This window comes from Kwoniella mangroviensis (genome assembly GCF_000507465.2).
Source record: "Kwoniella mangroviensis CBS 8507 chromosome 1 map unlocalized Ctg01, whole genome shotgun sequence".
In the NCBI taxonomy this organism is placed as follows: domain Eukaryota; kingdom Fungi; phylum Basidiomycota; class Tremellomycetes; order Tremellales; family Cryptococcaceae; genus Kwoniella; species Kwoniella mangrovensis.
The window spans coordinates 3,890,899-3,905,223 of NW_027062533.1; the positions used below are offsets into that span (position 1 = coordinate 3,890,899).

The 14,325-nt window shown below is 44.1% G+C and overlaps 7 protein-coding genes across 7 annotated transcripts; 5 read left to right on the top strand and 2 right to left on the bottom strand.

The window, feature by feature from the left end:
* Positions 1–28: 28 nt before the first annotated feature.
* I203_101439 (phosphoserine transaminase) lies at positions 29–1,510 on the top strand (the record flags this gene model as incomplete). The annotated part of the gene is made up of 3 exons (XM_065516885.1): positions 29–200; positions 366–1,337; positions 1,428–1,510. 3 exons carry the CDS (start codon positions 29–31, stop codon positions 1,508–1,510), a joined length of 1,227 nt encoding a protein of 408 aa, XP_065373703.1.
* A 308-nt stretch (positions 1,511–1,818) lies between these two features.
* Positions 1,819–4,176, bottom strand: I203_101440 (uncharacterized protein; the record flags this gene model as incomplete). The annotated part of the gene is made up of 6 exons (XM_019148769.1): positions 1,819–2,130; positions 2,237–2,435; positions 2,584–2,888; positions 2,978–3,369; positions 3,452–3,574; positions 3,717–4,176. The coding sequence occupies 6 exons, from the start codon at positions 4,174–4,176 to the stop codon at positions 1,819–1,821; spliced, it is 1,791 nt and encodes a 596-aa protein (XP_019001788.1).
* Positions 4,177–4,770: 594 nt separating this feature from the next.
* I203_101441 (uncharacterized protein) lies at positions 4,771–5,951 on the top strand (the record flags this gene model as incomplete). The annotated part of the gene is made up of 6 exons (XM_019148770.1): positions 4,771–4,810; positions 4,889–5,051; positions 5,122–5,347; positions 5,475–5,636; positions 5,737–5,843; positions 5,915–5,951. 6 exons carry the CDS (start codon positions 4,771–4,773, stop codon positions 5,949–5,951), a joined length of 735 nt encoding a protein of 244 aa, XP_019001789.1.
* Positions 5,952–6,501: 550 nt separating this feature from the next.
* On the top strand, positions 6,502–7,422 carry I203_101442 (uncharacterized protein; the record flags this gene model as incomplete). Its single annotated transcript, XM_019148771.1, has 4 exons — positions 6,502–6,701; positions 6,837–7,023; positions 7,089–7,253; positions 7,336–7,422. The coding sequence occupies 4 exons, from the start codon at positions 6,502–6,504 to the stop codon at positions 7,420–7,422; spliced, it is 639 nt and encodes a 212-aa protein (XP_019001790.1).
* A 312-nt stretch (positions 7,423–7,734) lies between these two features.
* I203_101443 (uncharacterized protein) lies at positions 7,735–8,885 on the top strand (the record flags this gene model as incomplete). Its single annotated transcript, XM_019148772.1, has 5 exons — positions 7,735–7,804; positions 7,959–8,142; positions 8,242–8,428; positions 8,525–8,683; positions 8,754–8,885. 5 exons carry the CDS (start codon positions 7,735–7,737, stop codon positions 8,883–8,885), a joined length of 732 nt encoding a protein of 243 aa, XP_019001791.1.
* Positions 8,886–9,152: 267 nt separating this feature from the next.
* I203_101444 (uncharacterized protein) lies at positions 9,153–10,373 on the top strand (the record flags this gene model as incomplete). The annotated part of the gene is made up of 7 exons (XM_065516886.1): positions 9,153–9,222; positions 9,290–9,378; positions 9,426–9,496; positions 9,638–9,824; positions 9,908–9,995; positions 10,054–10,076; positions 10,224–10,373. 7 exons carry the CDS (start codon positions 9,153–9,155, stop codon positions 10,371–10,373), a joined length of 678 nt encoding a protein of 225 aa, XP_065373704.1.
* Positions 10,374–12,996: 2,623 nt separating this feature from the next.
* Positions 12,997–13,236, bottom strand: I203_101445 (uncharacterized protein; the record flags this gene model as incomplete). The annotated part of the gene is made up of 1 exon (XM_065516887.1): positions 12,997–13,236. One exon carries the CDS (start codon positions 13,234–13,236, stop codon positions 12,997–12,999), a length of 240 nt encoding a protein of 79 aa, XP_065373705.1.
* Between the last annotated feature and the right edge of the window lie 1,089 nt (positions 13,237–14,325).

Below are 14,325 nucleotides of genomic sequence, written 5' to 3' on the forward strand. Positions count from 1 at the left end.
TCTTCAGCAGTAATCTGTCATTGCCAAAATGCCTACAAGAGATCAAGTGCACAACTTTGCCGCTGGGCCTTCACCCCTCCCTACAAAATGCTTGGAGGAAGCTGCGTTGGGACTTTTGAATTATGAAGATACAGGCATGGGTATATGTGAATTGTCGCATAGAGGGAAGGAGTTTAAGGCTGTTATAGAAGGTGCGGAGGGTGAGTGATAGTGTGCATCATTCGGATTTATACCTTGTTCAGTTCGTGCGGATCACACCTGTGCATCTCATCCCTCAAAGCAAACCGATACGATCGATCTCCGACTATAGATTTCGGATTGTACCTACAGATCGCAGAGCTAATTCCCTATGCCTGCCTCACTAGCCGATCTTCGATCCCTCCTTCAAGTCCCAGACAACTACACCATCCTTTTCTCCCAAGGTGGTGGTACCGGGCAGTTCTCAGCCGTGGTGTTAAACCTCTTAGCTGCCCATCGACTCGCCCACCCCGTCCCTGCAGAAGAGTTCAAACCCCCTGTATTAGACTACGTTCTAACCGGTTCATGGTCTTCCAAGGCTTATGCCGAAGCTCAGAGATTATGTGCACCGCCATTCCCCAATTGCCCCGCTTTCGGTCAACCTCGAATCGCGGCCAGTACCAAATCAACTTCTTGGACTCGTCTACCATCAAGGGACGAATACAACTTCAGTAAAGATGCTGCCTATGTCTATTATTGTGAGAATGAAACTATCAATGGTATTGAATTTCCCCCAAAGGCAGAAGACAAAGAAGCATTTCCATTTGACCTGGTATCGGAGGGTGTGGAGATCGTAGCGGATTATTCATCCAGTTTCATCTCCAGACCTATACCGAACTTTTCACGACACGCAATTATCTATGCTGGTGCGCAAAAGAACCTAGGTCCATCGGGAGTGACAGTCTTGATTGTCCGAAATGACTTGTTGGTAGATACGACGGAAGCTTCAAAATTAGGTTGTATACCTGCTGTACCAATTACATACGAATACAAGATCTTAGCGAATAACAAATCTTTATACAATACTCCTCCTACCTTCCCTATTTACGTTAGTGCATTGGTATTGAAACATCTAATCAAGAATAAAGGTGGATTAGAAGGATTGGAACAAACGAATAGAGAAAAAGCCCAGACTTTGTATGAAACACTAGAAAATGCCGAGAAGAAAGGGAAAGCGAAACTCGTGGTGAGAGATTCAAGTGCGAGAAGTTGGATGAATGTAACGTTCAATATTGAGGGTGAAGGTGAAGAGAAAAAATTCTTGGAGGGAGCGGAGAAAAGAGGCTTTAGACAGTTGAAAGGTCATAGATCTGTTGGCGGTGAGTGAATTCGACTTGTCTTGAATTGAATTTATGGAAATGCTTTGTTAGTTTTATTTGCTGACTCCGAAGGTTTTTTCTTCTCGGCAGGTATTCGAGCATCAATTTACAATGCTGTTACGATAGAGTCCGTCAAGCTGTTGTGTGATTACATCAACGAATTTTGCAACTAGAAAAGAGGATACATAACTTATACACATACACATAAATTATCTAGGATGCATTGCTAGTACTCGAAAGTTTTTCCTTTTGATCTCAACAGTCTTGTAAGGTGTAATCTCATTGCATGTTTGTCTTGCATTAATTACGATATCATATTGATTGAGATAAGATATGGTGATATGACAAACTCTGCTTTGGTCATTTCCAATGTGTCGATCTATTAAAAGGTATACAGTACACCTCAATCCGAGTATTTAGCTTTACTACTTCAATACCATGCCGTATATAACCATAGTCATATCCGCTGCCATGAGGACAATCACGATGACAAATCCAATCCGAAATCCCATACTTTTACACACAATCCGAAATCCCCTATAGCCTCCTGAGGTGGCAAGATCCTTTCCCCTTCGTAATTTACCGTTCCTCCCGCCTCGCTTTCTCCCAAAGCCCAATAAACCGCATATATTTTTTCTCGGTCCATCTGCAGGCACGAACACTGTCCCATACCTTTATGATGGACATTCATCAAATTCAGCAATTTGATAGTCGGTCTGAGCAGGTCGGAGGAGCCGGTATTGTATGGTCCAGGAGGGAGAGAAGATGTGTGAAGGAGAAAGACGCTTGTTGCCTACTCCGACGAGAGGGAATATCAGCATAGTTTTCATAGCAGAGGTGAGCATAAATTAAGTATCAGGATAATTGTGTGTTGCGAGTCAGGTAATAACAGTACTTACACTAGTAATCACCACATGTTCACCATAAGTAGACAGCTGTCTCAAACTTTCTCTTATTACTATTGCCAGAAGATTCGCATTTACCGCTCGATCCCTAGTTTCTGGATTAGGTATAGCCAAAATATCTTTATAATTCCGTAGAGCGTAGATTGTCCCTGATTTAGTGATAGCAAACAGGTCTTTAGAGGTATAGTGGACACTATGTGATGATACAAAATCAGCTTGGGTAACTCCCTTATTCACTTAGCAGACGTGAACTGGTTGGTGAAGCAGCTCAAGAAGCATAATCAGTAGACTTGGAATGGGACAGACAAAGATGTTAATCTCAATCTGAAATCAAAACTTACGCAGCAAATTCCCTTCCTGCGATCCTCCCTTGTCCTGAAGCCATCATAACTCCATCAAACCCATTATCATCTATCCATTTACCCTGTACATTCACCTCTCCCACCAACACCTCACCTTCTTGATTTGGTTTCACCTTTTTAGTCGATCGGGACGGGTCATAGCATGTATATATAGCTGAAGCAGCGTCGAAAGGAGCAGTAACGGGTGGTGGGAAAGTGGTCAATTTCTTCTTGGTGGTTCGTGAATAGACGTTGACAGAGGTGGAATGACAGATGAATAAGTATGAATCGTCAAATTCGATATACTATGTTGATTATATGAAGGAATTTAGCACGTCGTTTCGACTCGAGGTAGAATGGAAAACTATATAAGTTAGGTGTCGGACGGACATACATTAGGTCTACCCCTATCTTCCTGATCATATACAAACCTCTCCATCTCAGAATTACTTTCAGATTGTAAGTCATATATATAAGCCTCTTCATCGCTGCTCGTACCGAAGACCAATCTCTCCTCGGGTGTATATTGTTTATCTATCCTCGCTCGAAATGCGAAACAGTCCGTACGCGGTGTAAGCGATTTATAATATGTTAGATGCCCTCTTGGTGGTATTGCCAATTCGTCCGACCCGCTAGATGGTGGAGACGGTTGATAATGCTCTTCCAAAGTAAATGAGTATCCTTTATCATGTGTGATAGAGCGATTACTGAGTGGTAAGTTCTTACGACGCTCGGGAGGGAGTTTCGATAAAGCAGTGGGAGTCAGGTGAATCTCGAATGATCGATCTGCTTAAACAATGAAATCAGTTACAGCAGAATCGATATACGATTGCTTTAAGTGAATCGTGTTCTCGTTGGACCAACTTACCATCATTGGAATTGAAGATTGCATAGCCCTTGACGAACTCCAAATGAGCATATGAACCTATCTCCTCGTACTCGAACAGGGGTTCTGAAGCTGAAGTCTGCAGGTCCGAAACTAAAATACCATCTATTCCGAAAACACGATTAGCGTACCGCCGGGCAGTGACTTGTCAAACCACAGACACAGATCAACCACACATCAACAAACAACATCCTTTTGGGACCCCCCATCTCGCTTATAAAGTAAGAACAGACAGAAAGGAGCTCACCTATCCTACTGGTCGTTATGATCGTACCCTCTTCATGATCTATTTTAATCCTCCATACAGTATTCCTACCTGGACATATCCACTTTGATCTCGCTCTTCCCTTTTTCCAATTACCTTGTAAATCTACATAATCTTTGATTACAATTTTCCAGTTCACCCCTCCCTCGTGTCCTGCACTGTCTGACCTGGTAGAATCAGGATTTGACCAAGTGGACGATTGAGCGGTAGCTTTATCTTTGGTGTACAGTCCATCAAGTATAGGAGGCTCAATACCCACCTGAGCGGCTAGAGGTTTATATAGAGTAGTAGGCGATGACGAGATAAGGACGGCCCATGATTTGCTTACTCTCAGACAGCTCGTGAGAGATCCAAGAGGGAGATGGGATAGCACTTGAAGGAAGAGAGAGGGACCTAGGGCTTGAGATGGGTCGGAGGAGAGGACAGTTGGGGTGCTGGACATGATGCCTATCTTTCTCCTAGCGGTTCTTTTCGGGTTGGGTATCTACAATATGGACCTCTCTTGGGATATCAGACCTGACTTTACGATTACCTTTGCACCTTTGCACTGGTTATCTCTGACTTTTCGGTAACTCTCCCATCTCATCTTAACCGGACATCACCGACGGCAGCGAGTGCGAGTGCGAGTGTGAGTGTGGCACTTCGGATCTACCAATTTGAGCTTGAAATTGATGATGGGAAACAGATGGTCCAAGCGTGTGTACCTGTGTATCCGTGTGTACTCTGTACAGAATCTGCTCCTCTCACGCCGTCAACTTGTGATAAGGAGGACAGGACAGGATGTGGATGACGTCAGGATCGATCAACATGAAATGACACTGACACAGACAAATGACAGATGACAAGTGATGTTCCTTTCAACCAACTGGAGCATGATTCAACTCCGACGTATCGCTATGACTCGAGCCATTATAGGCTGTGCACTACTTATAAGCTGTATCATCTCAGTATCATCCATCTGCTACTCATCATCCCCTACTTCCAGTCATAAGTCACAAACCCCTTCTGAACCCACGTAGTCCAATAGTGTACAAATATGTTAGCCAAAGCAGCGTTCCCTGCACTCTTCTTCACCTGTAAGTGAAGTAGAAAAATCCCTTCACGTTCGAAGCCGTCTACCATATCATAGTATGCTGACAGATGACATCACATAGTGGCAGGATTCATCCTCCTTCTCCTCGTCACGCTGTCCGTCCCAATCATCAAAACCATTTATCTCCTACAAGTAAGATTCGATAGAAGTGGTACAACCGGAAGTACCTCGTTGGGTGCGAATGCTGGTGTCTTCGGGCTATGTTACCAGGGTGGTCAAGCGAGGTGAGTTATTTGATTCGTCACCGATCCTTTGCCGAGACTTACATCTCATATGTTTATGATGTAAATACAGTTTTCTCGGTTTCGATTACTCCTCCAATGCAGCATGTACCGACCCAGCAGTAGGCTATACGTTCGATGAGAACTTTCTAGGATTAGATAACAGTGGATTATCCAGAGCTGTCATCAAAGGTTTAGCCGGATCATTGATCCTCAATGCGATTGCCGCTGGGTTTGCAGGATTGAGTTTGGTCTGGTCGTTCTTTGCTTGGTTGTGCGCCAGTAGGGGTTGGGATATTGTGAGTTCTGCAATGGAGCAATGACTTCCTTCCTGCTCCTCGGCGGCATTATGAGCAATATCCTACTCGTCAATGACGCAAAGTGTTGTTCTATCATAAGAGATCAAACTGACATGTAACTTTTCAGTTCACGTTCATTTCGCTGTTCTTCTCAGTCCTCACGGCTTGGCTCGCATGGGCGTTGGATCTCGCATTGGCTCTGGTAGCGAGACACCGGATCGAGGATGCTTCGGATGATGTTCTGGATGCCAGGATCGGTAATGGTGTATGGTTGGCCTTGGGTGGTGCGGTAAGTTAGGATGCTCTCTCACACATGCACAACAAACTTTTCTTTCCGCTCGGTGTGTCAAGTGGCAAGATGCTGAACTTCCTGTTATTATCATTGTCAGGTCGCTGTTACCTTAGCACTCTGTTTCGCCGGTTGTGGGATGTTCGGAAGATATAGATCGGACAGAGTTGTTCAACAGAAACCAGTTGGATATAGACGACGGCACTTGTCAGTTGACCGTCTCTTCACCTTTTCCGCAGGAAGAGAATTTGAGCTGACTTGCACTGTGTACTATGTAGCTGGCAAAGAAATCATGCGGGAAGAGGCACTTACTAATGTAATTTCAAGCCATAAATCGGTCAACCTTATGACCCACTCATTTCTCCGACCATGTCCTCCCTGGTATTATTCACTGTATATACTATCTTCTCTTCTATAATCTTTGAATATGTGCGTATATGCAAGTATGATCCTATAATATTCTGGATGTATTGGATTAATGCTATATTATCGATTCATTCGAGCTCGAATATACGGCTCATGAAATGGGATAATTTAAGGTTATCTACGCAATTACGAAAACAGGATGAGGTGTTAAATGATACACATTTGGTAACCTTGTTTGTCCGCTTCTGTTTACCAAGTACATACAATCCTTCTCACTAATTGCTTCTTGACAATCGTTTATTTCACGTTGTGACAGGTCACTATCATTAACATAACGTTCGAAACTTTTAGTTGAGAGCTGACTTTATTCAAAACGATGCGGACGACAGTCTTCTTCGAAAGACATCTCCCATGGTGTGGATACAACTGTATGATATTTACGATATGTAGGTTTAAGTTCCGCTCCTTATTCTGTTTGTGAATGCGACTAATTCATATAATGTTGCTCCACTCTGATTCAGCGATACCGGTCCTGTTCATGTTCCTCCTTAGTTTCTCACCTACCAAAATCTCTAAATTAGATTTGATACGCTGTACTTCGAAAGTCAACGTTACTACGATACTACCTGTGCAGGAAGAGGCGAAGATCAAAATGGCTTTTGGACCTAGTGGTGGGTGTATGTGGTTTGACAAAGAAGAGTGAGCTGTCTCTTCAGTAATGGGTAAAGCCCACAGCTCGTAGTACAGTATCTATATCATACAGGAAGTCTGTAAATCTATACAGTCTTAAGGTGATCGCTGACGCTCTATACTGTACCTAAACCACCTACACAGTCCGATATGTCAAAGTACCTTCCATCTTCGACCTTCTCCCACATATCTCCATCTCCCAGAAGATGAAACCCTCACTGAGAAGCTAGGCAATACCAATGGCCTAGCGCTGGTACACATAGTCACTGGATTAGTATCACTGGGTTACATTTTCTGGATTTTAGGTCCATTTATACCTGGATGTTTTGAGGTGAGCCAATTTACTCTTTCTTGGTGTGCAGGTCATGTCTGATTGTTCACGGCTGTGCTGTACAGATATCAAACGCTCTGATGTTACTAGCGACCATCTGGGGTATGATCACCCTCATCGTCATTGCAGGTTACAAACTGTCGATCGATAAACACCTTAAAGGAGATTCGGCTGTCCCGGAATTTAAGACTGAATATGGAGGTGGTTTGGGTATATTCATTGTTGGACTGGTAAGTCTTTCGGTCAAACGTATATATATATACATATATATAGCTGTAGTACACACTGATGAACGATTCATGGGTGATGTAGTTCTTCATCCTCTGCGGGCTTTTAGGGACTGTCGGGACAGCAAGGAAGACCAAGAGGAAAGATCCACCACCAGTGGCCAAAGTCTAGATTTAGGTAGCAGCCCCAATCTATTCGCGTTGTCGAATCATATAACATCTTTTGAGAAGCCTTGTAGTGATTCTGATTGTGTGTCTATTTGTATGTATGTACCCGATGAGACCACCTGCTCCGCACAGCCCCCGTCACGCTATGACCTAGATGTGTATCTTATGGATGAGTGGATTTCCTTTCGAAGCGGTGTTTGGTATTGTGCCAGAATAACAGAATTAATTCCTATCTATTACTTTCCTCCGAGGACATGGTTTCATCTTTACTACCAGCATGTAGTCTTACACCTGTCTAGACCATCCAGTGATCAAGATGAACACATCGGCTTTCTTTGAGAAGAGAGTAGGATGGACAAAGTATACGATGCTCTTGGTACTTTTAGGTGAGTAATTAGGTCAAACACAAATCTTTTGATATGTCTTCCCTCGGAGTTATCACCTACTTCACATGAGCTTAAGTAGATTACAATCATATGACTGATACGCTCGATCACTCTGAGCATGTCTCTGAGCTGACTTTTGATTCACTCGATGCAGTGATCAGCTTCATCCTCGACCTGATAATTTCCATACCAACACTTACAACCACACCCAAACTCGGCGGTATCAGAGGCACTTCGTCCGTCCAGGTGCCATCGTCAGATAGGATAGGGATGGAACGGGTGGAGATTGGGATAGGGATAGGTGCATCTGAGGGATGTATGTGGTATGGGAAAGACGAGTGAGTGCTCTCATCTCTACACTTCCTTTCGATACTCAGTTGGTGCGGGGTATCGATCTCATGGCATCGCTAAACTACTGATTTTGTATGATTTTTGAGTCGTCAATGTCGATATACATTGAGTTTTCAACCTTCCTCAGAATTCTTGCACCTCCCACCTAAACAGAACGTCACCAAGCATTTCCCTGATGGTCAAATAATGGCTACCTGTCACATCAATACTGCACTTCAAGCCATGGTCACTACTTCATTCATATTTGGACCATTCTTTGCTGGACTACTCCCTGTAAGAAGTCCTACCGTACTCTATCTCGCTGCTCTCAGCCCTTTGTTCTCGTTATTGCCGATGAAGAGCACTGATATTTAGGGATGTGCACTGCAGTTCACGATGATTCTCTTACCCATCACAGTATTCATGTCGATCTTCTCTGCTATATCCCTCCTGATAGCGTCCGGCCAAGTGGCATACCATCTGAAATACTCTATACCGAGCTTTGAATTACAATGGGGTATAAATTCCATTTTGCCTTTCGTAGTTGTCGTGAGTACTTGGAGTCTACGACTAAGGGCTGACCTACCCAACTACTGACATATCGCTTTACCTGCTTCAGTTCTTACAACTAGTCCTGTCCATCTACATTGGAACTTTGAGGTGTATGATGCGAAAGAAAAATCCGCCACCACCTGATATGACTGACGAAGTCCGGCTTGAGGAGAGACCAAGGGATAATACTTTAGGTTGATTTGATAGATATCATACGTACAGTAGTCGAGTATTGGCTGTACATTTCTTGTCTCAGTATGTACTGCAGTGCGACAGTCATACATTGTATTTTTCATAATGCAATGACGTCTTTGGTACTTAATGAACCTTCTTACTCTTGGGTAAAGACAGGTTTAACCACCAGATTGCTATTCCTCAAGGGGTGTATATTGTATATTGTCTGAGCAGACCAACTCATATATCTAACCTGTAACGACTACAAAGGGGAAAGGAGCGATCAAGCAAAATGAGAACAACACTATTCTTTCAAAGGCACGTTGGATGGACACTGCAAATCTCGTGTCTGATCTTACCAGGTAAATATATATACTTTACTTTACCCCTCGTATCTCCCGATTTGGAGCTGACGACGCAAACCACCAGTACTGATAGCGTTGAGCCTTACATTCTTGATCCTCTCCCCTCCGACATTTCCTGCGCTTGCGATGTACGAGTTCAAGGGATCCGTCTATGTCAATTCGACTGACACAGTGTACGAGGCGTTCAATTTCACTACCAGTCCAACGGAGAAAGTGGGATTCTCTATCCTTCTTGGACCAGGGGGGGATGTATGAAATACGATCATGAAAAGTGAGTATGATACAGGTTACCATTGATTATTAATGGGAGCCTCCATGATATTCTCTCCATGGTAGATGTGCCCGAGATATGTGAGAATAACGAAAAAAGTTGCTGATCGATCTTTTGACATGCCGCATTATATATTTGCAGATCGATATGTAAACGTACTTTACAGTTCAAACCATCCGCCTCATATCTTCATCTACCACCTGACGAGACCTTCATCGAAAAGTTCCCAACAATGGGTTGGATGGCGTTCTTATACGTAGCTTTGGCACTGGTGGGATTGGGTATTATATCCTTTTCTTTAGGACCTTTTGTGCCGGACTGCTATTTTGTAAGTCCCAACACTGTAACTCTAAAAAGTCACTGAATCCCTGTAACTTGCACTGACCATCGATTTTGTTTCCGGACTGGTAGATATCAACCGGGCTATTATGGATCGCATCAATCTATTCTCCAATCTTCGTCCTTATGGGAATGGGCTATGGTCTAACTTGTCTAGATAGTGAGTAGTGATCTAACCGACGTGGTACCAAAAGTAGAAGGCTCGATACGTGATACAGTGGTTTTCATATTTGCCATACCGGTAAGTTCAAGTTCCCTTTCAGTATTGTATCACATCACATCGTCTCTTCGAATATGGCATAACAAGAAGGAAAAGAAAAAGAAAATCGTCGGCCGACTTTCTTGAATGTCCGTTATGTCTTGTTGTATTTCTTTGCTCAATACAAAGTTTTTGATCGTCTCATCAACGGCTATTATCACTCAGATTTGTTCCAAGATCAAACTCCAAGATCCTCCAGGAGAAAGTGCAGATAGGACGACGAACAATATCGATATCGAACTGCAAGTCCAACCTTCGATCGATAAATGTGGCGATTAATCACAGTACACTGTACAGTACCGTTGTAACTTGGGGAACGAATTCTGGATTGTGAAGGCTCTGTACATGATTTTTTGGAAATGGATTGTGACGCAGTGCTCAAAGCAGGTTTGTATCGATATGATGATGATTAAATGTATTGAGATTTGCTCTTTCTCTTTTTACCGTTAGATCGAAGCCACGTTGCAGATGAAGGGAGCTGCTACTGCGTGTGTTGTCCTCGATGTATGTTCTGCACATACTCGGAGTTCATATTACCCAACACATTTCGAATGCGTGTCCCGTGGGAATCAAAGTCAACCTCAATACGTAAATCTGCATAGGTGATCATGGACATAATGATATGAAAGCACATCTGCGATGGCTAAAGCGTGTCGTTGTCTCGATGCAATACCCCTAGAGCCCCCGATCAAGTGGCATTTCCACAGTTCAGGACGGGTGTTACTCCTTATCAACCTATTTGTTGATCGTAGAGCCACGATCCTCATTGACACTGGAATAGAAGCCTCCTAAACTCAAATGGGGAGGGATTATCGAAGGCATAGAGCCTTGAGCTCCGGTTCCAGTGGCGGTCGAGGCCTCACCCACCCTTATGAATTACAATTTAGCCTTGTGCCAAGAAAAGACGATAGTGTACGGTAAAAATTTATTGAGAACTCACTGTGCTGTAGAACGCTTCAAATGGGGATTTTCCTCATAGAATTTCCATGAATGAGAAAAATTACAGGAGTCTTTCTTGCCATTCTTGGAACAAGTTCCGCAACAACCCCTGCCAAACGGATAGATAATTAGGTTCATCACAGTCAGTAAATAGCGTTTGATCTCACTTCATTAGACAAATCTGTTGACTCAATGGCGAGCCATACATTACAGTAATAAAAGATCATGTAGGTAGGAAAAAGGATGACGGGAATCACTCAAGATTGATCTTGGGGTGGGTCACATCTGATCTTGCTCCTTCGGCATGGATCACAGGTGGTATTGTTGTGTCGACTCCCCGTAGAACGGGTATTCATAGAGCCTGATGATTAAGTCTCAGCCATGTCGATAGGTGGATGTTGCAGTATCGTTGATTCTCCAATGGTCCGGCAACAAGGGTCAGTCAATTCTGTATGCTGTAAATTGTACCATGCAAAGTGGAATTTTCTTCTCAAGGTGGAAATAGGTATGTAACCTACAGTCTAATGTGTTGTGGTGATCGAAAATCCAACAGCGGCTCCTGCGTGCTTTTTATACGCGAAAATTTCAATGACTCAAATTCTTTATCTGCGGCGGTCTGTATGTGAGTCCAAGTCTATGTTGAGACTTGCACAGGGATGAGTCATCGAGTTGTGGTTCTCCAATCGAAGCGATGACATCCTAAACTCCCGGAATTCTGCCGTCGCGTACGGCACCGACGTTCTTTGCGACACTGCATTTGCGGACAGCTATATTTGAAAATCTCGCTACTTTGTAAGAAAACAATGGGGCCACGAGCTTCGCTTAGACAAGGTCAGAACGAGCACGAATCGAAGAACGGATTTCAGAATGTCAAGAAGACACGACGCCGCTTTCAGAGGCGAGCTTGAAATTTGCAGATGTCAAGGACCAAAAGTGTAAAGGAGCGAACGCCTTCCTCCTTTGACATGACCGTTTAGACAACGCGGATGTATGAGCGGCTGAAACATGCTGTGCAGCCGGAAGGCGCTTGTGACTTCTCCTACTGTCACTCCGCCACAAGAAGTGAACAGGGCAGAAAAACGCCGCTTGGTCGACATGATTGTGTCAGCTTAAACACCAGCTGCTTTCTATCGTCCACCGTGCAGAGCTCGTTACATCATCCGGGCTTGCTCCCGCCTCAAAGACAACGGATGTGCCTTGAAGTACCGCACACATAGGTGGAAGGCAGGGGTCACCCGGCCAGAGTATGGGGGAGCTATTCTCAGCGCTGCAGTATCATTGGACTAGAGCAGTGAAGGCTGAAGAACGTCGACACAAGCTGTGATCGAAACATAGCCTTCGTACTTTGTATTGTACAAAGGGGAGTACGAACGAGAACTGCTGTCTGCCAACCAGCAATTCTCTTGTCCGATTTGAAGGTAAGCGCGTTTCGAAGAGTGAAAATGATGAGAAGTGCAAAGCCAAAAGCAGACGGCATTCTGGCTTGGTCTTATCTGCTATCGTACGAAATATACGTCCAGCAAGCGAGGCGCGGAGGTGTTAAGAGAACAAAGCAGAGTAGATAAGGTGATATCATATCATACACCTGATCAGAGAAGAATGACATGAAGATCGAACTATTCAAACGGCTAGTCGGCAGCATCTATGGAGAGAGAGAAATGATGCTGATGCTAAAAGGAAGGAATTACAACGTTGGATGCTTTCAGTAGAGTAGTCGAACGGAAACTGTCAGCCCTGTCATCGAAGAATCGATTTCCATGAGCTGCTCAAAAGAGTCTTTGGTAGCACCTAGACTCTACGTTCACATTACTCGTGTATAAGAAGCAAAATGCATACTCATCTTTGATTTGAGATGAAATACTTGGTAGTTGACCATCGAAGGTAATCGTGTGTGCTTCAAGAGCCCGGGGGTGCAAGATGCCCATACCGGGTTTCCCGCGTTATCCATAACACATATTTACGTTCATCGACTGCTCCATCCTTCATAAGTCGAGTTTCCAGAGGATAAAGCATCGATGGAGCTGTAAACTCCCGGTTTGTCGTGCAAAGGTAGAAGTGACGGCAGATCAGATCTCGTAGAGGTTGGACTGTTGAGGTGAGCTTGGGTGTCTGAGGCATTGCCCACAGAGGTTTGTCGAGTCCCTTTTTGGGATGATCCTTCGTTCGTGGAGCTAATAGCAGTCGACGATTGGTTCTCGGCCATGTTTGCAAAAATCTGAGATCAGTGAGACAAGGATAAATTCGTCTTGAGTTTTGGTGTCACTGATGACAGTGGAGAGTACTTTGATATCTAATGGTTGTTTATCTTATAAGCCAAGTGGCAAGAAAATCTGGGTATCTGGTGGTGTGTGAGAACATGGGATGATCTGGATCAGCCTGGGGTATTGAAATTTTTTGTAGCCCTAATGAGTCATTGCTTGTCTTCGATAAATCGCTCCACACCAAGAAAGTGTTCCGCCTTCCTGTCTAACTTCTCGATGATGAACATGTATGAAGCTTTTTACAGCTCACCCTCCTCCGCGTTCCGCACCCTCTGAGAGAAAGGATGCCCCTAAGAAGGTCAGCTTGAAATCTTTGGTTCGATCCAAGGCTGCTCAACGATCGGAAGGGTCGAACGGAGTCCAGTCTACTAGACTTAATGGTATTATCTTGTGCTGACAGGTGTCACAGCTGCTCAATTGCTGAAAGTCGGGTCCTCAAGGTAAATGTTCTGGAACTGAGATGAGATCGTGGTCTGACTGAAAGGATAAGTAGTCTGGAGTCCGATGTGGTCGGTCCTTCTGATATGGCGAAAGGGGATTGAATCGAATGCCAATGAGCCCAGACTGCCTTGATCAGCAAGTGTGGCAGTTTGCCGATCAAACATAGTGAGTGATTCAGGGACGGAATGAGACACCCATGCCAAAGGACAGGGCAGGTGCACAGTCTCCTCCCGTTCACCCGGTATCAAATCGACTGAACTATTGGGTTATCTCACTTTTCTAATCGGGAACAGTGGCTTGACTGTAACCACAATTATCAACGAATCGTAATGACAATTACAAAATGGCCAGCACCAGACCTTAGGTCAAGCAGCATCTGACCCGCCTGTCGATAACAACAATACTGGATCCGCGATAACCCACCTTACTATCAACGAAGACCATCTCAGACGACCACTTTGAATACATATACACCCAATCGAAAGCAAAAAGGAAACATTCAGTTCAGTCACATATTTAGCTTTCGGATACTGCATCAAGTCAAGTCAAGGGGAATCGAAACATTACGCGGGGTAGTCGTACTAGTGCAG